The 20,612-nt window shown below is 34.8% G+C and overlaps 2 protein-coding genes across 2 annotated transcripts in view; both read right to left on the reverse strand.

Annotated features, from left to right (window-relative positions):
* LOC127854762 (uncharacterized) overlaps nucleotides 1-848 on the reverse strand; it is a 32,168-nt gene extending 31,320 nt beyond the window's left edge. Inside the window, exon 1 of the mRNA XM_052389817.1 lies at nucleotides 490-848. Within this exon, the coding sequence (XP_052245777.1) occupies nucleotides 490-821 (332 nt within the window). The 5' untranslated portion in view covers nucleotides 822-848. The remainder of the gene's footprint in view (nucleotides 1-489) is intronic.
* A 5,714-nt stretch (nucleotides 849-6,562) lies between these two features.
* LOC127855774 (tyrosine-protein kinase HTK16-like) overlaps nucleotides 6,563-20,612 on the reverse strand; it is a 29,423-nt gene continuing 15,373 nt past the window's right edge. Inside the window, exons 12-18 of the mRNA XM_052391577.1 lie at nucleotides 18,607-18,770; nucleotides 18,044-18,143; nucleotides 16,670-16,899; nucleotides 15,016-15,201; nucleotides 13,085-13,176; nucleotides 12,021-12,147; nucleotides 6,563-10,669 (exon numbers count right to left, since the gene is read on the reverse strand). Of these exons, the coding sequence (XP_052247537.1) occupies nucleotides 10,469-10,669; nucleotides 12,021-12,147; nucleotides 13,085-13,176; nucleotides 15,016-15,201; nucleotides 16,670-16,899; nucleotides 18,044-18,143; nucleotides 18,607-18,770 (1,100 nt within the window). The 3' untranslated portion in view covers nucleotides 6,563-10,468. The remainder of the gene's footprint in view (nucleotides 10,670-12,020; nucleotides 12,148-13,084; nucleotides 13,177-15,015; nucleotides 15,202-16,669; nucleotides 16,900-18,043; nucleotides 18,144-18,606; nucleotides 18,771-20,612) is intronic.

Below are 20,612 nucleotides of genomic sequence, written 5' to 3' on the forward strand. Positions count from 1 at the left end.
TCATAAAATATTCGCACAATGTCATGTTAATTCAAATAATAATTCATCAGTAAAATATGCCCTCACATGATTATACTGATGTGTCATATTGAAACAAAAACGCTTTGGAGAGGATTTCCATTCTTGAATTTCGAGTACGTTAAACCATTCTGTTTATATAGAACTTCCATTTTAATTTCTCGAAATGCTTTGAAACGGATTCTATGATATGTAACTGGATGTAATAAAACAATGGAGGATGTATGTGGAAATTTAAAATTTGATTCACTAATCACTATTTCTATATGGCCTATTATTATCTGTTTGGCCCCTATCACAATCGCTTTTATCATACCTTTAATTGCTTAATGTTACTTATTGTGAAATGGTTTAATGAAGCTAAGTTTAAGTTAAACAATGTAAGTGACTATATATTTATATTTTCTTATATGTTAAATCTGGTGATTACAAATAATAAAAGACTAGTAAACATGAAGAGATGCTGCATACCTGTGATTTACAAAAGCACAGTTAGTACAGCACAGTTGATCATGGTCCTGACATAACATTTTCAGCTTCTTGTCTTTGTGGACATCACATTTCTGGAGAAAGTCCTCTATTTCCTTGGTGAGAGGCCACTTGTTCAAGTCACCCCTACCGTATGTGGTATGGTAAGAATATAACTGACTGTGATGATGATTACATGGTACACAAAAACACTTCATACAGGTTTCACAATACCACTCTGCAATTTCCTGAATATGTTTACCTTCACATGCATCACAGCAATAGTCATTCAAAAAATCTGAACTTTGATTAACAGAACTTAAATGCGTAGCCATTTTGTTGATATATGTTACCAACGTGTATATTACCTGTCTGTATTACTCAACTGGGTTTAAACTCGTAGCTGATAATATTGAAATGCGTCTCACTGTTTATAAATATGGCAACACAAATAACTATAAAATGTCACTTTTCAAACATATTCATAGTTTTATAATTGTCCTCGCTCACGCTTTTCATAACTCTGCGCCGCATTGAAATCGAAAGTACAAGGTGAATACAGATAAAATAGCCTGAACATGTCAGATAGTATTGTTATCTGATATCATTGTGCCACACCGGTCTTACTGACAATAACGTAGTGACGTCACCATCTATGTATAGAATGATCTGATATACCAAATGCGTCATGAGCTCACACCACAGTGTTTAACCAGGTTACGCTACATTTGGGTATTAGACATCCTTGGTAGGAAAAGTAACATTTAAAGAGCAGAGAAGCAGGCTATTAAATTCTTAAATTCGGTGTTCCATACAAGATAAAGTTTGCAAACCCTGTTTGAGATGTGTTATAAGTGTGTGCCTTTTGAGACAAACTTATTAAAATAACTCCATTCAGTTTTAAAATGAACCCCTCGGACAATTTAACCGGCTTTAACCAGTTTAATTTGTATACACTTTATTTCGAAACATATTTTTTTTTTACTTTCACTAACGCTGTAAATATTTGATTAATTGACTCGTTAGAAAAAATAATTATTGGGCGCAGCACTTAAGTGCGATGTCTATATGGAATGATATTTGTATTTTGCCCCTGTTGAAGGGAGTTGTTATTGTATTTATTTATTTCTACTTAAAGGTCCAATGCCGATTTTTTACGATCGCTATTTATAAACATGTATATTCACAAACGATTGAAATCATCAAGAGCAATGGCAAAAAATATTATGATACTCGGCCTTTAACTTGTTTATGAACCAGCCTAGAATGATTGAAATGAAATATTATGCTGAATGTAACGCGTCGCAACATGTCAACGTGCACAAAAGTGAAACCATGGGTAACACATACAGGAATTTTGTCTTACTATACACTGTTAAAAAGTGTCTGCAAGTTATACGGGTAAATGCGACGCTTATAGTTTTGGGTTGTAGTACAGTTCATCAAAGAAAACAACATTCCACCTTTAAAGTGAGTATGGGTGAGATGATTTAAAGACAAAACATACAATTGTGTTATCCAATCCAGAAGCACGTCTAACACTGCAGAAAGAAACATGGTTCTTGCACTAGCATATATATGAAGCCATCTTACGCGTTTAATGATACGTTCGCTAAGTAATTTAATGCCAAATAGGTTTCAGAATAAAGCCAAGTATCATAGTACCAAGTAATGGCTGGTTTCATCGTATTTTGTTTTAATCTGTCGCCTTTTTAACCTTAAAAGGCAAGATATCAATGCTATTCAAAACAGATAATACGGATTCAAACATCGAAATCAGACTGTAAGGTTAAAGATTTTGCCATTATTTAGTTTAAGAAACTTCAGCAAACATGTTTTATAGAACTTCAGTATAGTATTCGTATGTACGCAATAAAAAATGTACTGCACGCACGTACACAGACTCTATTATTCATGAGATGTCGTGACATAACGAAGAACGGAACAACCGAAAAGTCAGACTGACGGGTATTTGGTGCATACTATGATTGGGTATATTCATTTTGCATACGGAACCACTGGATTACGGAGAAATAAGAATATGACAGGGCAGCCAAAATGGCGACGTTTGTTATGTTTCATGAGAGCGATACAATTGATTGAAAGCGAATGCCTGTTCAATACTCGTCATTTTTAATATCGTAAACTTATTGTGTAAATCGTATACAGATTCTTTTTTTGTTTTCAAAGAAGATGATAATCTTCAAAATATTTGCATCTTGCAATGCTATTTCAAATCTAACGCATATGTTCGCATGAGTTTGCTTCAGAAAAAAAGACATATGAACGCATACTTACGGCAAAATATGAGATTTGCTTGTGCGTTTTAAACTAAGACGAATGGCAGAGACGTAGTGAGTGATAAGTCGCGTCCGTACAATACCAGCGTTCAAGCATGCATAGAACAATGGGATAAACCTTCACCGCGTGAAGTTATTTACAATCGTATAACTTAACTTAGGTAAGTTAAAGTCAACAAAACAATACGGATATTCACGTTTTTTTAAACAGACTGTTTAAAGATTGTAGCAATATTTCCAATAGTTGACACATGAGGCCAGTAATGATTTTATCTACTCATGGTGCGAGAAAATGTGTTCATGATTTTTGGAGACTATCAATACCTATTGTAAGCGACTTTTGTTTAGAAGTCGTTCAAAAGCATTGTGCTAAATATAATAAATCCGATCGTTTAAAACTAAATAATAGCAAACCGTTCCCTTTTTTCTATAAGTTATGCGTTTAAATTGGCGATTAACTGGAAATAATTAACGCATTTAATGACTATGGACACTTAAGGGTATGTTTTTGTTTACTATGTTTATGATCTTTTAAATCAAAGTACATAAGACAACAGACGTCCAGATAATGATAATCATTAAAATTGTAAACAAGTTCATTTTTAAACATTTTATTAAAACAGGTATTATTAAAAACTCTTAAAGACTTGATGTGTCATAGCGACATTTGATAATCTAAGAAATTAGATTTTTTCATACGTTGTTTTGGTAAAAATATACACATGTTTGTCGTCAGTAATAAACGTGATTTTATATGCTGGGTGTTATTTACATTTGCACACTCAGATTAATCAGGATGTTTTCAAATTGACACGAAGCTAACATACATTTTCTTTAGTAGAAGACAAAACGTAAATATTTAACATGAAAAACAAACAAAGAAAATATGTTTGGTTTAAAACAATACAAGTATCTCGGTATAGCATAAAAAATCATTTAACAAAATTGGCACATTTTTGTCCCCTTTCATATAGGAATCGAGTGACAATTTGCTGAAACAAAACTCCACGATGGACATCCCTGTTCTAATAGGGTCTCTCGTGGGTACATCTGTACTTGTGTGCTGTATAATAATCGTCATGACCTGTGTCTGTTATCGGATCCGCATTAAAAAGGAAGAGCCAACGTTTATCCGCAAAGAGCACCACAATCATAGGCAACATGCCGCGCCGTCACCCGGTAAATTTGGAGATATGATTCGCGACTACTTTCGAGAACAAGAAAACAAGGAAAGTGACGTTTTTCACATTGGAACTATCGAAAAAAATGCTGAAAATGGTCATCTAACCAAGCTTGACATTGCAAGAGGACATCAAATGAACCAATCCATCTTAGGAGAAAGTGATTGTGGTTCTGAGAAATGTGCTAGTGTTGGCACAACTGAAACAACAACAGGATATATGGGCCGAGCTATTAAATGTAGCAGCGCTCGAAGTTTGTACACGAGTTCTGATCTGGCAATTGCTGACTTAACAGATGACCCTCTGCATGATATATACAAGGAATTACGTGACTTAGACGATTCAAACACAGATAGTGACGAAGACACGAATGATATTATCGGAAGTACTAACACGATTTACACAGGACACCAGTCGGAAGAAAGTGACACAGAAATTTATCCGCCAGTTGAGGAAAGAGCAAAGACACCATTCCAAGAAGTTGATAAATTTTATAACCCAAAACAAATGTATCCACCAGTTAAGGAGAGGTCGAAGTCACAATTCAAATCAATAGATAAACTAAACAACTTTTATCAAGTGGATGACTTAAGTATACTAGATAGCAATATATGTTCGGATTCTGTTATTGACACATCTGAGCTATCAAGTGTTAGGTTTCACATAAGTACACACACGGAAGAAGCTTTGTCTATCAGCATAGAAGTTGATAACGAAATAAATGACACAACAGAAGGAGAACTTAAACTAAACGACAGCGAAAGGTGCACCAACCAAACCGTAAGCAGTGATACTTACTCAGCAGAGCACATCATCATCGATGAAGAACAATTAACCGAACAAAGCATTTTAAACGCCAGAAATGTCAATGCTTCAAATGGTGAACACAGTATGAGTGAAATAAGAGAAAATGCTAAACTATTATCCGACCAAGATGATGTAAACCAAACTAGTGGCGTGCATGACAAATTAATTGAACAAAACAATGTAAGCCAAATCAGCGAATCAGGCGAAGAGTTAACAGAACAGACCAATGTAAACCGCTCTAGTTCTTACTCAATATTCTCGACTGACAATACAGATTGTACCAACGCAACAATGTGTTCAGATCTCGACGCTGTTACTGACATTATCAAAAAGTATACCGATCAGAAGAAATCAAACACAGTTGCTGACAATGAAAAACAAACTGAAAACACTATACTAACAAATGGTTATCTAAAAAGCTTCACCAAAAAAGAAAAGAATTATGATACTATAGACAAGAAAGATATACAAAAGAATCCTGTTAAACGACGAAAAGGCAAACTACCTCAGGCATCGAACACTCTAAAAATTTCCGATTATACCCGTCCTTCAATACTCATAAGTTCTCCAATACATTCAAAAGTTCAAAGAGGGCATGCATTTCTAGAGCGATTATATCTAGAAGAGAAATTTCGTCAAAAGCCGGAAGCTGTTCAAAGCAACACTGACCTTGCTAGAAAGAGAAAACGTGGAGACAGTATTGTTAAAAATAGGAAATCGCTTTCACAACCTGTGGTTCTACAGCATGGCACATCGCCATCGACCCAACCTGGAGATATTCAGCTTAAATCGAGCTTGTCCTCAGCAAATAAGGTGAATAAGAAACGATCAATATCTTTCAAATCTCCAGAACCAACACCCGATAGTTGGATGAGAGGTCTAATGGATACATCCGCGGAACACAACAAGACCCGTGTCATAAATACACCAAGCACTGCATCTAATATTGTAGAACCCGTTTCTCTGTCGCAGATATTGTTCTACGGGGAACTTCTTTAATTCCGTCTAACAGCAATACTACTCATACATTTAGAATAAGTGTGTGTTCATTTAACTTGACAACACTGGAACGAGTTTGATGAACGATGTAATTATACTTCTTGTATAAAAATAGTTTGCCGATAAGGAAAATCTGTTATTTTCACCATTTGCAAGAAATACTGGGGTGTGTTAAAGAGTGGTAGTGGGTAAGACTATGCAATACTAAATAATAATTTTGGGACCATGCTGAAAGGGGTGTGTTTATGATTGGCCTCATGTTTTGTATTTTAAATAAGTATTTGTCTTTGCGTGTGTATTTGTGATTATTTTAACATAGTTCTTTAGCCTCATACAGGATGCTTGTTGTATTTCAAAGATGCATTCTTGTCGTGACAATTCAACGATGTTCATAACGTGCCGGTTTCAATACGCAATTATTTCAATTATTCCAGAATTGATTGTGTTTTTACACACATTAAGCGTGAACCCGAAATACTTGCCGGATATAGGGAGAATTCCAGTTTTATTTGGAAAGGTTCCGGATCAGATTGTTTCGTTTGAATCTAAATTCGCCAACAGTATATCAGTTTAAACACATGAAACTCTTAAAAGTTATGACTAATCAATGAAAATGGGATCTGAAAATATAAAATACTAATGTATTTATGTTTTTACATGACATGCAAGGAATGGCACGTGCATTCAAAAGTTTGGTCCTTTTTGGAAGCGAATAAAATGAATGTATACAATTATGCATATTATCATGAAGGTATAAACAAATCCTTGACTGTTTATTTAGAAGGAAGCTTTTATCAAAGTTAGTGTAATTTATTCTGGCAGCTAAACATATTCCCATGTATAAGTAAAAGCAACAAGTATAAATGCTTTGATATAAAATAGATTTCTATGTTCAACTAACAAAGTGAAAATGTTGCGTAAAGCTTCTGTTACAAACATAACAATCTGACGATTTAAACATTTCTATAACAAGGGCTGTACATAGATTAGTATGCAAAATAATTATCTTGCATGCAATGGTAAACTGGTTTGTAGTACAAAATACATATACTATGCGTAAAAAATACATGATAAATAGTAAGCTTATCTCGATTTGTTGAGATTAGTTGTTAAGGGTGACAATAAAATTGACAAACGTATTCAAATTTTTAGGGTGAAATTTTGGATTTGTGCCAAATGACACGCACACAGATATTGCTAAAGCAATCATTACAAAAGGGCTTTATTTTGCTGCAAATGGGTATGACAAAACAAAAACCCTTATAAACAAGATACTCAAAATGAATTCGTTCATATTGATGCTAAATTTATTACATTAAAATCACAACAACAAAGTTGTTATACGTGTATTGGAATATGTTTTGTAGCATTTATAAAAACAGAAAAGCACATGAGAGTAGTAGTAGTTGTTACAAATATAACAACTGAAAATAATGACATGAAACAAACCATATAAATGTAACACATGAATTGATATAACGGCATGAAAAACACTTAAGTCTTTGATTTTAGATCAAATAATTATTGTAGACGTGTGATTACGTCCAAGAAGGTATTGACTTTAAAATACATAATGTAAACAAGTACACATGCATAAATATACCTTAATTAAAGTGTGCCTTCTGTAGTTAAAACACGAATTTTGATTTAAGTTAGTTTTTTATTACATGCAATGAACTTATAAATACTCAATAATATATAATGTAAAGTAGAAGTTTTACTGAAATATTGCACTTATATTTGTGTAATGCTGACTTAAAATGAAAAAGGGAAAGCAGTTAATGAATGAAATTAATTGACTCCTTGCACAATACATGTATATAAAGAAGTGAAAATATACAATATACAAGCCTTGTATGATGGTACATTCTCTTTATGCAAAAGGTATTTGATTAACTTGCAAGATTGTTCAATGTAGTTATCAAGAACATAAGTCAAAAATTGATAAACTGTCTGGTTAACACAAAATATCACATCCTATTTGACCTTGAAACGTTTTTATATAATCGATGATCAAGCTCAACAAACCAAATTGCGTATGCCTGACCATGATCGGAATTAAAGTCAGCATATCTGTGACTGCAACAATCTGCTAAAACATGTTAATGTAATGAACCAGGCAGAGGATTGTTTTTAATTGAAAAAAAAATCATATTGCAGTTTCATTTGAAATGTGATGCTATGAGGTTAATTGTATTCAAACTTAAATCTTTTGTAAAAAATCTGCATGACGTCAAGGTAGCAAAAAAATGATTTAAAGCCCCGATGCTATGCTTTGTATTGACCAATCCAATCTTGGTATAGAAGATGTGTTTATTGGTGTTTATGTGTTTAATATTATTTGTGCTGTATCTAACGTTATGGCAATTGTTCACTTGCCATCACAGAAGAGGATTAAGGACCTGATATTGATGATACTAACGATCTCCAGCTGATGGACAAGAAATCAAAGGTACAGATTAAAACTGTGTTTGTTTTCTATTTAACTCAAGTCAGTGTATCAATCCCAAAGCAGTAATGCCTTATGGAAAAGAAGTAGATCTAGATGTGAATATACATTATCTATAGTGTGAACATTGTAAGCATGGCACTTTCTGTCTTGTCGACGGATTTGTTAATATAACAGATAGAACTTCTGGGAAACTAATCCGAAAATGGAGAAAATTCTTGAATCAGATCATGAACATCTGAACATTTGCTCATTTATAAGAAAAATTCCATTTGCTGCATTAACAGTTCACACAGGTCAAACTTCAACGATATTAAAGTAAGCTGATACAAAATTTTGGTCACCATTGTTCTAAAATAAAATATACAAAAATACTAATTAACTAATTAACACATATACTATATATACAGTAACATGTCAAAATAACATTCTGCATTAAACCACAAACAGTCCACATTATACACAATTATATAAGCACATACATAAGAGAAAGCAAAAAGCAGAATCTGTGGAACTGTTGACAGCACTTTGTTTTTGAATTCATAGAATTTACCTTCATTTGATCATAGCACCAGGCTATACCAATAATATGAAAAGCAACATTAAACTATAGCATAATTCATACTACAAATTCTGTTTAAGATACAGGAAAAATATACTTTTTGCGTTAGATACATTATGCTACACAATATTTATATACAACATAGTTGTTTCATTTTGTTAAAAAGGGCACACCACACAACCGCCCTCCACCCCCAAATGAAATTATAACATAATGAAACAATGAATCTAAATGATAGTTATGAATTATAATCAATATCAATATAGTCTGAAATTTATTAAGGGAATTATATGTCATGATGTTTTACTAAAATTTATTTATCAATAGTTGCATAAAAGTATTAAAATTTCAAAGAATTCACACACATCTAATAAAATAAGGACTTACATTTTTTCAAAATAAACCATGTTCACAAACACCTTTCTGATTTTTTTTTTACATATTTAGTCACTTAATTGTAGTTTATACAAATGTATAGCGTTTAATATTGATCAAAATGACTTTTCTATACAAATGTATAGTGTTTAATATAGATCAAAATGATTTTTCTATACAAATGTATAGTGTTTAATATTGATCAAAATGATTTTTCTATACAAATGTATAGTGTTTAATATGGATCAAAATGACTTTTCTATACAAATGTATAGTGTTTAATATGGATCAAAATGACTTCTATACAAATGTATAGTGTTTAATATAGATCAAAATGACTTTTCTATACAAATGTATAGTCCTTAATATGGATCAAAATGACTCTTCTATACAAATGTATAGTGTCTAATATGGATTAAAATGACTTCTACATCCTCAGAGTTATTGAGTAAACAAAATGTGCTGTAGTTCGAATGATATTCAAAGCACAAAGTCATTTCAATCAAATTATTTAGCTTTGATTAATGTACTTGTTGGTGTCCATTTTTATTAGGCCCGGCTGAAAAAACGGCAATTAAGCTATTCAATATGCTATTTTTTTAAAACAATTTTTCCACTTAATCATCTTATTCCTCGTTATCTAAAAAGATACATTCCCAATCAAAATTACCAATAAATTGTCTAAATAAGCTTGTATCATAAATGAACACCAAAGTACCAAGGAAAAAGCTATCAAGGAAAAAGCTATGTTTAGCATTTGGCAACATTTTTTAAATAAGGTTATATTTTTTGGACTGTTTTGTAACAATAACTACACTATCTTATAAGAGGCATGCAGCCTTCTAGTATTGGCAAGACATTTTCAGGCTTATATACCTACTTTTGATACATCACATGAAATAATTATTTATGGCTGCGTATCTTTTAAATGTGTGTCATTCAATTAAATGTGTGTGTCCTTCAATTTAATGTGTGTGTCCTTCAATTAAATGTGTGTGTCTTTCAATTTAATGTGAAACATAAGTTCAAGGTAGTTTTATGCAAACAAGCAATTGTCTTTATTAGCACAGTGAGTGCATCATGTCGTCTTTAAGTAAGTCATTTGATCAAACTAGCCTCATTCTACGAAAACTCAGCTTAATGCATTTAATTTTTTTGTTGTTCCAGATTATTCCCTGCAGTCCACGCAGGCAAAGCTGGGATAAAAACTTTTAAGCACATGCATTAAGACCAGTTATTCAAGAACAACACAGAATGTGTTCCTTTAACTTCTGACTGATAAAACATATCTGTCAGAAAATCATCTCTTTTACTCCTTTGTTCTAATGGGTTTCATGACTTCGCGTGTGGAGGCGTATTCATCTTCCTCAGCGAAGTGCGTGTTGAGCTTTTTGAATGTGGGCCGATCTTTAGCCTCCTTACTCCAGCACTTCAACATCTCAGCGTACACCATGTCCGGGCAGGCGGAAGGCTTTTCCAACCGCTTGCCTTCCTCTATGAATTTGATCACCTGCAGAAAAGGGGAAGATGAACTACAGTTTTGACCTCCACCATGATTTGATCAACTGCAGAAATCGGATAAAATCTAAAGTTTTGACCTCCACTATGATTTGATCCGCTGCAGAAATTGGAGAAAAACTACAGTTTTGACCTCCTCTGTGAATTTGATCACCTGCTGAAATGGGGATAAACTACAGTTTTAACCTCCATTATGAGTTAGAACACCTGCAGAAAAAGGGAGATCAACTACAATTGTGTCCACCTTTATGAATTTGATCATCTGCTGAATAGAAGGGATCAGCTACTTTTTTGTAAAAAATGAGCAAATTTCCCATCACCTTGTTAAATTTGATCACCTGCAAAAGAGGTGGAATAAACTAGTTTTGTAAACAAGTCGCCGAATTCCCCCACCCTATTTAGTCAGCTCTGTTCAAGGGCAAATCGTTGCCTTCTTCTATAAATTTATAAACTCCAGAAAAGTGGTGATAAACTTTAGTTGTGTAATAATATATTACTAATTCCCCCACACTTATTTGCCAACATTGTTCAGGGGCAAATAACTGTGTGTGTGTTTGAAGTTGAGGGAGTATGAAGGAGGTACATAGAATGTTCAAAATATATTTGCATGTTTGCAATTTACACATTCATATAGTTACACCATGTTTACTACAGCATTACATCTACAAACCTGTAAATATATATATATATATATATATATATATATATATATATATATATATATATATATACGGTATAATGATAAAACAATGACAGGAATTTTTCATCATCATCCTATTAAACAACAACAACATCCTCATTGTCATCGGCAACAATGCTTCTGAGATAAATTTAACACAACACTGATAATTATTCTGCACAAAGCAATAAAAAATAATAATCTCCTCTGCTTTTTATTAAAATCAGATAAATTGCTTTCAATGCATAGATAGCAGCAGAAACTAAATATCCTGAATTAACAATGAACATCGCCAATCAAACAAAGTTTTCAACATTTTACTTCAAAGTTAAATTCAAATTATAGAGATATTCCTGACAAAGTCTGCATTTTAAATTTCATTGTCAAGTTATTACGCTTGAAAAGTCTTCCTATTTTTTAATTACAGTTACCTTGAATACAACTGACCAAAATGCAAACCTAAGCAAGGTCTACAATACGCCAATCAAATTTCAAGAAATTGAGAGTGATTAGCTGTTCGTTTTTTAGTGACCTTGAACGTGACCTGACTGGCATCAAATGGAGTCCCAATGCTTGCAGAAAAGAATATCCCCAAACCACATGACTATCACACTTAATTGTCTTTGAAACTTTACAAAAAAGCAAGAAATGCTTTTTGACTTACATCAATTCCTTTCATGTTGTCGTACGGTGGTAGACCATAAGAGAACATCTCCCACAGGGTGACTCCGAAGCTCCACACATCACTGGCGTGGGAGAAATGGCCGTAATTCACACACTCCGGGGCATACCTAATAAAGCAGTCAAAATTGAACAATGGAGTAATATTTTGAGTATTATTCTGGGAAAACCCTGCTTAATGCATTCTCCGATTTTATTGCATGTTTAATTTAAAGAATGTATTTTCTAAGCACAAAATCCAGTTTATAAGCACATTGTTGTCCCAGATTAGCCTGGGACTCCACAGGCTAGTATATGATGACACTTTAGGCACATCCATCAAGTCCACTTTTCCCAGAGCACATATTTTTTAGTCTGAGAACACATGTTTTTTTAATACTATTTATATAAGCTTGATTACATACAATGCTGAGGGCCTTTTAAGATATTTTCAAGACCATTCCATTAGTAGAAAAATTACTTGGTGTCTTAAAAAAATACTTTAGAATACTCCCTGAGTGGAAATCGAGCCTTGAACTTTGTGAATGCTAGGTGGACACCAAATCCACTATGCTACCACGATCCACTAAATATGTATACACTGATTAAGAGAAAAAAAAATTCTGAATGAATTCGCACAGTGTGGAGCCATTTTGAAATAATTTGAATGCATACATGAAGACACAAATGCTCATTAACAGAGGCTTTATAGATGTTATGTACATGTAAGTATAGGTGTCATTTCTATCACTGATTTTATTGACTTTACCTTCATTAACAGTTGAAAGTAATAGAGAAGAATTGTACATTATAATTATTGTTACTTGGTTGACCTTCAGACATTTAGAATAATAATAAGTTTTGTTCATTAGCAAAATTTACATCGATGGAAAGGTTTAAGCTATATATGTTAGCTATACTTAAAGAAAGTTAATAATTCCATTCAAAACACCAAACTCCTGCAATATTTAAGTCTAGACTAGCAAATGCACAGTCCGGTCTTGAGCTACCCTGGCTGCATATGGCATAAGACCCATTTTTGAATGACATGACTCATTTGATACATACCACTTGATGGGCCATCTTCCCCCAGTGGTCGCCTTGTAGTAGTCGCTGTTCTGACCCACAGCACGCGACAAACCAAAGTCACTGATCTTTGCCTATACATGATGAAAACACATGCTTAAGTTTAAATATCACTTTTTAAAATATTTTTCCTATTAATCATTGTTGATATTTAGTACTATTTTTTGTTGAATTAAACTGACATATATTTTAAAGGTTGACTATTCTATAGCTTAAGAAAGAAGAGTAAAAAGAAGAGCTGTTGCACATCAAATTGATCAGAGGACAGGTGCTTGAGTTAACCAATTAAATGTTTATATTTGAGCCTTACTCAGAGAAAACAGGGCTTATTGCATGTGTGTAAAGTTTCTTCCCAGAACAGTCTACAAAAGCTAATCTGTGAGGAAACATTTGGTCAAAATTTTTGTTTATAAGAGACTTCATTTAAACAATAAATTCAATTAACCCTTTCCCACTCAGAAGCAAAGAGAAAATGGCTCTGTGCAAACAGCATAAAACCAGAACAGCCTGCGAGTAACTCACAGTCTGTTCAGGTTGGGTGCTGTTTGCTGCTCATTAGTATCTAAGGGTTGGAAATGAAGCCTTTAAAACTTGTATCTAGTAAGAGAGGTCTTTTATTAAATTTAACTTTTTAAGGGACTACAAATGCATAAAAATACATATCTAAAGTGGAAAAAGGGTTAAAGCAGGAAATGTTGTGCTTGATCAGCCTGTGTAAACTACACAGGCTAATCTGGGACAACCCTTAATGCACATGCATTAAACCAAAATTAGCCAGAGCAGAGCTCAAACATCCCCCCTCTTTGAAAGTTGACTGACATAAAAAACCTGTTTCTCCCTAACCATAGTACATGCTCCTCTCCCTCTCTGAAAGTGGTTAAGCATGAAATCATGTCTCTCTCCCTAATCCTAATGGTACTCTGCAGCAGAATATTCCTGGCAGACAGATAACTGTGAATCATTTTCTGTGCAGTCGGTACAGGCTAATCAGGTACGAAACTTTCCGCCTAAACTGAATTCTTGCTGAGAAAAGATAACCTTTAAAAGCAAAATACTATAAAAGGGGAAAGTGTTGTCACTGATTAGCATTTTCTATAAGCCAGGCTCAACACTTCCCACCATCTCCTAAGAAAGTGGGAGGGCAACAAAAAAAACAAGAGCTGTCACCATAGGATGACATATGCCCCCTATAAACGCTTTGATAGAAGTTATGAGCATTTTTCAAAATTGTTGCGTGTATGGAAAGGCCTTGTCCATATACACATGCATACCAAATATAAAGGTTATATCTCAAGGGACAAAGAAGTTATGTTGAGAAACCTAAACGCAAAGTGTGACGAAAGGACAGATGGACAGACAGACGGACGGTCCGATCACTATATGCTCTCCTTTGGGGGCATAAAAACCTCAGGATATTACCGGCAACCAGGTCCCTATGAGCCATCTTACCATACGCTATCTTGGCAAACAGGGCTCAATGCATGTGTGTAAAGTGGCATCCCTGATGAGCCTGTGCAGTCCACACAGGCTAATCAGGGACAACTCTTTCTGCCTAGACCAGAGTTTTGCTATGAAAATTTTCCTCGCATACCCTAGTGGCACTCTGCAGCAGTATGTTCCTGGCTGCCAGGTCCCTGTGAACCATTTTCTGCTCCTCCAGATACATCATGCCATATGCTATCTGGGCCGCCCACAGGTACAAACAGGGCTCAATGCATGTGTGTATAGTGGCATTCCTGATGAACCTGTGCAGTCCACACAGGCTAATCAGGGACAACTCTTTCTGCCTAGACCAGAGTTTTGCTATGAAAATACTTAACGCAAAAAACGTAACACACCTGCATGAAACCCCCGATTCCTCAGAGGAAGGCACAAATATGCACCCCTTCCTGCTCAGAAAGTCTCTTTCTTACCTTAGTGATACTCTGCAGCAGTATGTTCCTGGCCGCCAGGTCCCTGTGAACCATCTTCTGCTCCTCCAGATACATCATACCGTACGCTATCTGTGCCGCCCACAGGTACAAGTCCTGGCACTTCACCTGCTTTGGGTGGTCCAGTAGAAAGTCCAGCATGGATCCCTTCTCTATGAACTCTTCAACCTACGAAAAGGAGTTTATTTGTTATTTGAGTCTCATTCTGAGAAAACTGGGCTAAATGCATGGGCATTAAATGTTGTCCCAGAATAGACTGTGCATTCCTCTGGGACGCCATTTTCTGCTTTTATGGATTTTTTTGTTTAAAGGAACTATCTTCTTAAGGAAAATCAGGTTTAGGCTGAACGTGTTGTGCATAATTAGCCTGTGTGGAATGCAAATGCAAATCTGGGAAATACTTTACGCCTCAAGCAATAAGCCTAGTTTTTCCAGTCGACGTTCTCAAACTGTTCCTGGGAAAGCTGGTTTATCAGTATTGACTGCACATACTTAAGACAGTAACTCAAAACTTCCTTTCCCTGTGAACTCTTTCACCAAGGAAAAGAGGTTTGTTTGTTGGATTGTTTGTCATTTTCAACTGTATTTCATTCATATTTAAAGCCAATAGAAAACTTTCTCAAGTTTTTACTGAAAAAAGCTGGTATATCAGTATTGACTGCAAAAACTTAAGCCAGTAACTGAAAACTGCACTTTTTCAATTAGATGTAGGGCAGAATGGCAAACATTTTGTAGTCAAACATTCTAGAGGGGGAAGATTATAAATATAATCAATAAACATCGTAGTACACATTTACAATACAATACATTTTTCAAAGATGCATAATTGCTTAAGTCTATATCATATGATAATAACTTTTCAGTACTTCATTGATTGTATTGGCATCTCTAGCGCCGTATATATTTGATGAGCATGGCGAGCTAGTTCCTGTACTTATAAAGATTACAAAATTCACTTGTAAGTTAAAATTGTCGTAGTACCGTTTATGAAACGGCCCCCAGGTTAGTATTCGAATGCAATACTATGCCAATACTTAGCAACAAAAGGCACTGATGAAACTTGCTCTGGGAGAACAGGGCTTAATCAAGTGCATAGTGTTGCCCCAGATTAGCCTGTGCAGTATGCACAGGCTTATCTCTTGCTACATTCTCCACCTAAACATGATTTTCACCCAGAAAAGACTTCCGATGCTGAAAAGTGGAAAGTTTTTCGTCCCTAACTGGCCTGTTCCACCTGCACAGGCTATTTTGGGCACTTTATGCACATGCCTTGAGCCTTTCCCCCATAAGAAGCCAAGTTAAAATGGCTTTTGCAACCAGCATAAAACCAGAACAGCCTGCGAGTAACTTGCAGTCTGTTCAGGTTTTATGCTGTTTGCCGCTCATCAGTATCTAAGGGTTAGAATTGAAGCCTTTAAAACTTAAATCTAGTAAGAAAGGTCATAAATCAAATTTAACTTTCTAATGGACCACACATGCCTGAAAATACATATCCAAGTTGTAAAACCTTTAGCCAGGTTTTCTCAGGGAAAAGCTCATATGTTTCATTGTCTTGGAGGCATTACGAAAACAGATATTGAGAAATATTAAAAAAACAAGCAAATTAATCGCAAGCCACTGCAAAAGGGTACTCTACCAGAAGCAGTTCGTGGTTTTCTGACTCCGAGATTCCCAGGAAGTTGACGATGCACTCGTGCGATAGCTGCTGCATGGTTCTAGCCTCCTTGAGGAAATCCTCCTGGTTGTTGATTGCTGTCTTATGAAAAAGCTTTACCGCAACGTCCATCTTCTTCTTGTTCTTGCCGTCCTTTGTTGAGTACACACCCTTCACAACAGAGCCAAACTCACCCTGACCGATTTCTTTGCCTGTTGATATGTAATGCACAAAGATTATACTAGTATCACCCTGACCGATTTCTTTGCCTGTTGATATGTAATGCACATAGAATATACTAGTATTTCCCTGACCGATTTCTTTGCCTGTTGATATGTAATGCACATAGAATATACCAGTAAAGTGTTGACTATAACAAAATGAGCCTTGCTCTGTGAAATTGGGCCTAAAATCATGTGCTTAAAGTGTGTCCCAGATTGGCTTGGCTAATCAGGGAAGACAGTTCAAGCCTAAACTGGATTTACCCTAAGTTGAGACTTCCTTTAAACGAAAAACCCATTAAATTGCAACGTGTTGACCCTCATAAGCCTGTGCTGACTGCACATGATAGTCTGGGACGACACTTGACAAACATGCATGAAGCCCCTTTTCCCAGGGAGGGGCTCATATGTTGATGTTGTTACCATTTACACTGAAAGGGTCAGCCCTGGTGAGCACCGTTAACTTTTCCATATTTTTTTCAACACTTTAAGTGATATTATGCCATTTTTCACTGTTTAATTGAGCTGAAAAGAATTATCAGGTCAAAAGGGATAGTTAAAATGTAGTAACTGACCAATTATCTGCAACTCATCTTGCTACCAGTTGTTTATAAAAAATATATATTACATTAATTTACATTTGATATTATACATGACTGTCCCAGTCCTCTAAGCCGAGCGGAGCTGTCTTTTTATTAGGATCAGAGTAAGTGTTTGTGTGTCGTATGAACCAATCTGCACTAAAACTTAATTTAGATTCTCATCGTACATCTAATCATTTCTGTCGTCAGTTGTCAAAACGAAAGTACGGTTGAAATCCAAATGCATTATTTTTCTCTTACTGGGATATTGTTTTAGTATGTTGATGCTGCATTAACAAATATAAGTGTATATGAAGTGAAAACACAAAAAATAAACAACGGTTGCAATAGACACCTATAAACATAGCATATACTGTTAGATGCGCATAATATCACTTTAACCAAATATTTGATTCATACCAACATATTTTATGTTTGTTAACATTAAACTAGAGAAAAACATACACGCATTATATCACATTCTATGTGGATTTCCAGGCTATTGGTCAACAGCATCCTTTCTTAAGAATCTACTAAAATCTCTGACAAAGTACCTAGTTTCAGGAGTTTTATGTCTATCCGTCGCAGTTCCATCACCGGTTTCTCGGGTGGATAGTGGGATGTGCTCATCTGCTTGGCAACAGCTGGTGGGGGCTGAAAAAATATGCAAATGTGAGATTAGCAAATAATATTCAAATTGAGTTTGAATAATAACATAGTTGCTTTGTCTGCAAATGCAATTTAAACAATACAAATATTCTGATAAACATTGGCACAAAAACATATATTGCACAGGAGTTCTAAAAATAGGATTTCCTAAAAATGCGAGTTTAATTGATATGTATAAAAAATCTTTTGGTATCATTAATAATTGGCAATGCTAATGGTCAAACAAATCCTTAAATATTTCAAGGTCAATTATTCAGAAGTGCTCTAGGCGTTCTGGGTTGTCATCACAATTGGTTGAAATAAGAAGCCCACAAAGAATGCCACCAAGTTAGATGATGATACAACTAAATTATATGAGTTAGACAGTCGGTAATGTATTAATAATTTGGCCAGTTTTCATAAATCAAATAGTCCATAACTCTGAAAATGGGTTTTCCGTAACTCTTACATGGTTTGGCGGGGGTGGGGGTCCAGTTTTCGGTTTGGGCGACTGTGGTGGGGATAGGTTGGACACACGCTTCAGGCTTGAACTATAATCTACCCCATCTGCTGTGGATTGCTTGAGCAACATGTCGTCCGGACGTGGTGGAAGACTTGGCAGTTTGATAGGAGCTGTGGAGGTAATGTAGTTTTAACCCTTTCAGTGCGGGAACCGAATTTTAAAGGCCTTTGCAAACAGTTTGGATCCAGTTGAGACGCCACAGAACGTGGCGTCTCATCAGGATTCAAACTGTTTGCTATTCTGATAGTATTCTTTGAAAAAAATAGAAGAAAATGCTTATTTTAGAAATTCTGCAGACGACATTTTAGCAGACGACAAATTTCCCAGCATGCGAAGGGTTAACATGGCTTTGAGGGTATTGCAAGCAGTTAGAAGTTTCCTTGCTGCGAAAATATTTTTCAAATGAGCCCCATTCTTTAACAACTTGACCAAATGCATTAACGTTAAGTGTCCTCTCAGATTAACACAGGCTAATCAGGGACGACCCTTTCTGGCTACTCTCAGATTAACACAGGCTAATCAGGGACGACCCTTTCTGGCTACTCTCAGATTAACACAGGCTAATCAGGGACGACCCTTTCTGGCTAAAGTACTTTCATTAAATGAAAAATGCAATACAAGCAGAAAGTGTTGTCGTTGATAAGCCTGTGCAAACTGCATCAACACAATAAACCTTGTACAGTTGTAATTAATGCATAATCTAATTTAACTCCAATTTGTCACAGTTTCAGTTCTTTCCATTTCTGCTGATACAAATTGATCATCAGATGGATGAAAGAAAAATTAACCCTTTGCATGCTGGGAAATTTGTCGTCTGCTAAAATGTCTTCTGCTGAATTTCTAAAATTAGCATTTTCTTCTATTTTTTTCAAAGAATACTATCAGAATAGCAAACAGTTTGGATCCTGATGAGGCGCCACGTTCTGTGGCGTCTCATCTGGATCCAAACTGTTTGCAAAGGCCTTTAAAATTCGGTTCCCGCACTGAAAGGGCTAAACATCCCTAAGATATTTCAGTCTTTTATGCCAAAGCACTGTTATGGATATTGTAAGATTTCACAATTAATTTTTTATTTTGCAATTAATTGGTCAATTAACAATGATTTGGAGTTGTGTAACATTCTAATTTGAACTTAAAAGTGCTAAAACAACAATAACTATGCTTTACTTAAGAAACAAACTTTATATTCTTGCATTCTGTATTGCGTAATTTAACAATGTCAATTTTATTACTGATGATTCATGTGAAACATAACATAACATAACATAACCTAAAACTACATAAAATTTTCAAGACAAAGACAGACAATTTTATTGGTAAATACAATCAGTACATAGCCATTTAAGCATAATACATATTTCAATTAAATAGCATGTCAAGGAAATGTGATTGATAGAAATAAGTTTACATACGGAGAATGTTCTTTTTTAATAAATCTTAACATATTCGATGTGAACTTAATATTTGGAATCAAGTTTTTACTGAAACAATAGATATTAAATTAAGTATTATACCGCTGATAAATGACATTTAACCGTTCCTATCAACAGGGGAAAACAACAAAGACAATACAAAATAGACTGCAGATAATTAACTGAGTCTCGTTCTAGAAAAACTCGGCTTGATGTACGATGCTGTCCGGTGATCTTGCGCAGTTAAGGGTCAATTGGTTTAAAAACATGTTCTTTTATAAATTGACAACATAATATCTCAATTTATTATGTAAATAATAAATTCATGTTCTTATTAACACAAAAATATCTGAGTAATTCAGTGAAGAACTGTCTGATTTGATTTCAAAACAAACATGACTCACCTCATTTTCAAACTATCACCGTGTCCGGTAATCTTGCGCACTTTCTGTAATGACCGCGTTTAGACAAAATTGTAGACATATGGTGTCCAATTATTGACAAAAAAAACATGCAAGAAAAATATTTTTAAAATCAGTT

This window comes from Dreissena polymorpha, chromosome 13 (assembly GCF_020536995.1).
Source record: "Dreissena polymorpha isolate Duluth1 chromosome 13, UMN_Dpol_1.0, whole genome shotgun sequence".
Taxonomy (NCBI): Eukaryota; Metazoa; Mollusca; class Bivalvia; order Myida; family Dreissenidae; genus Dreissena; species Dreissena polymorpha.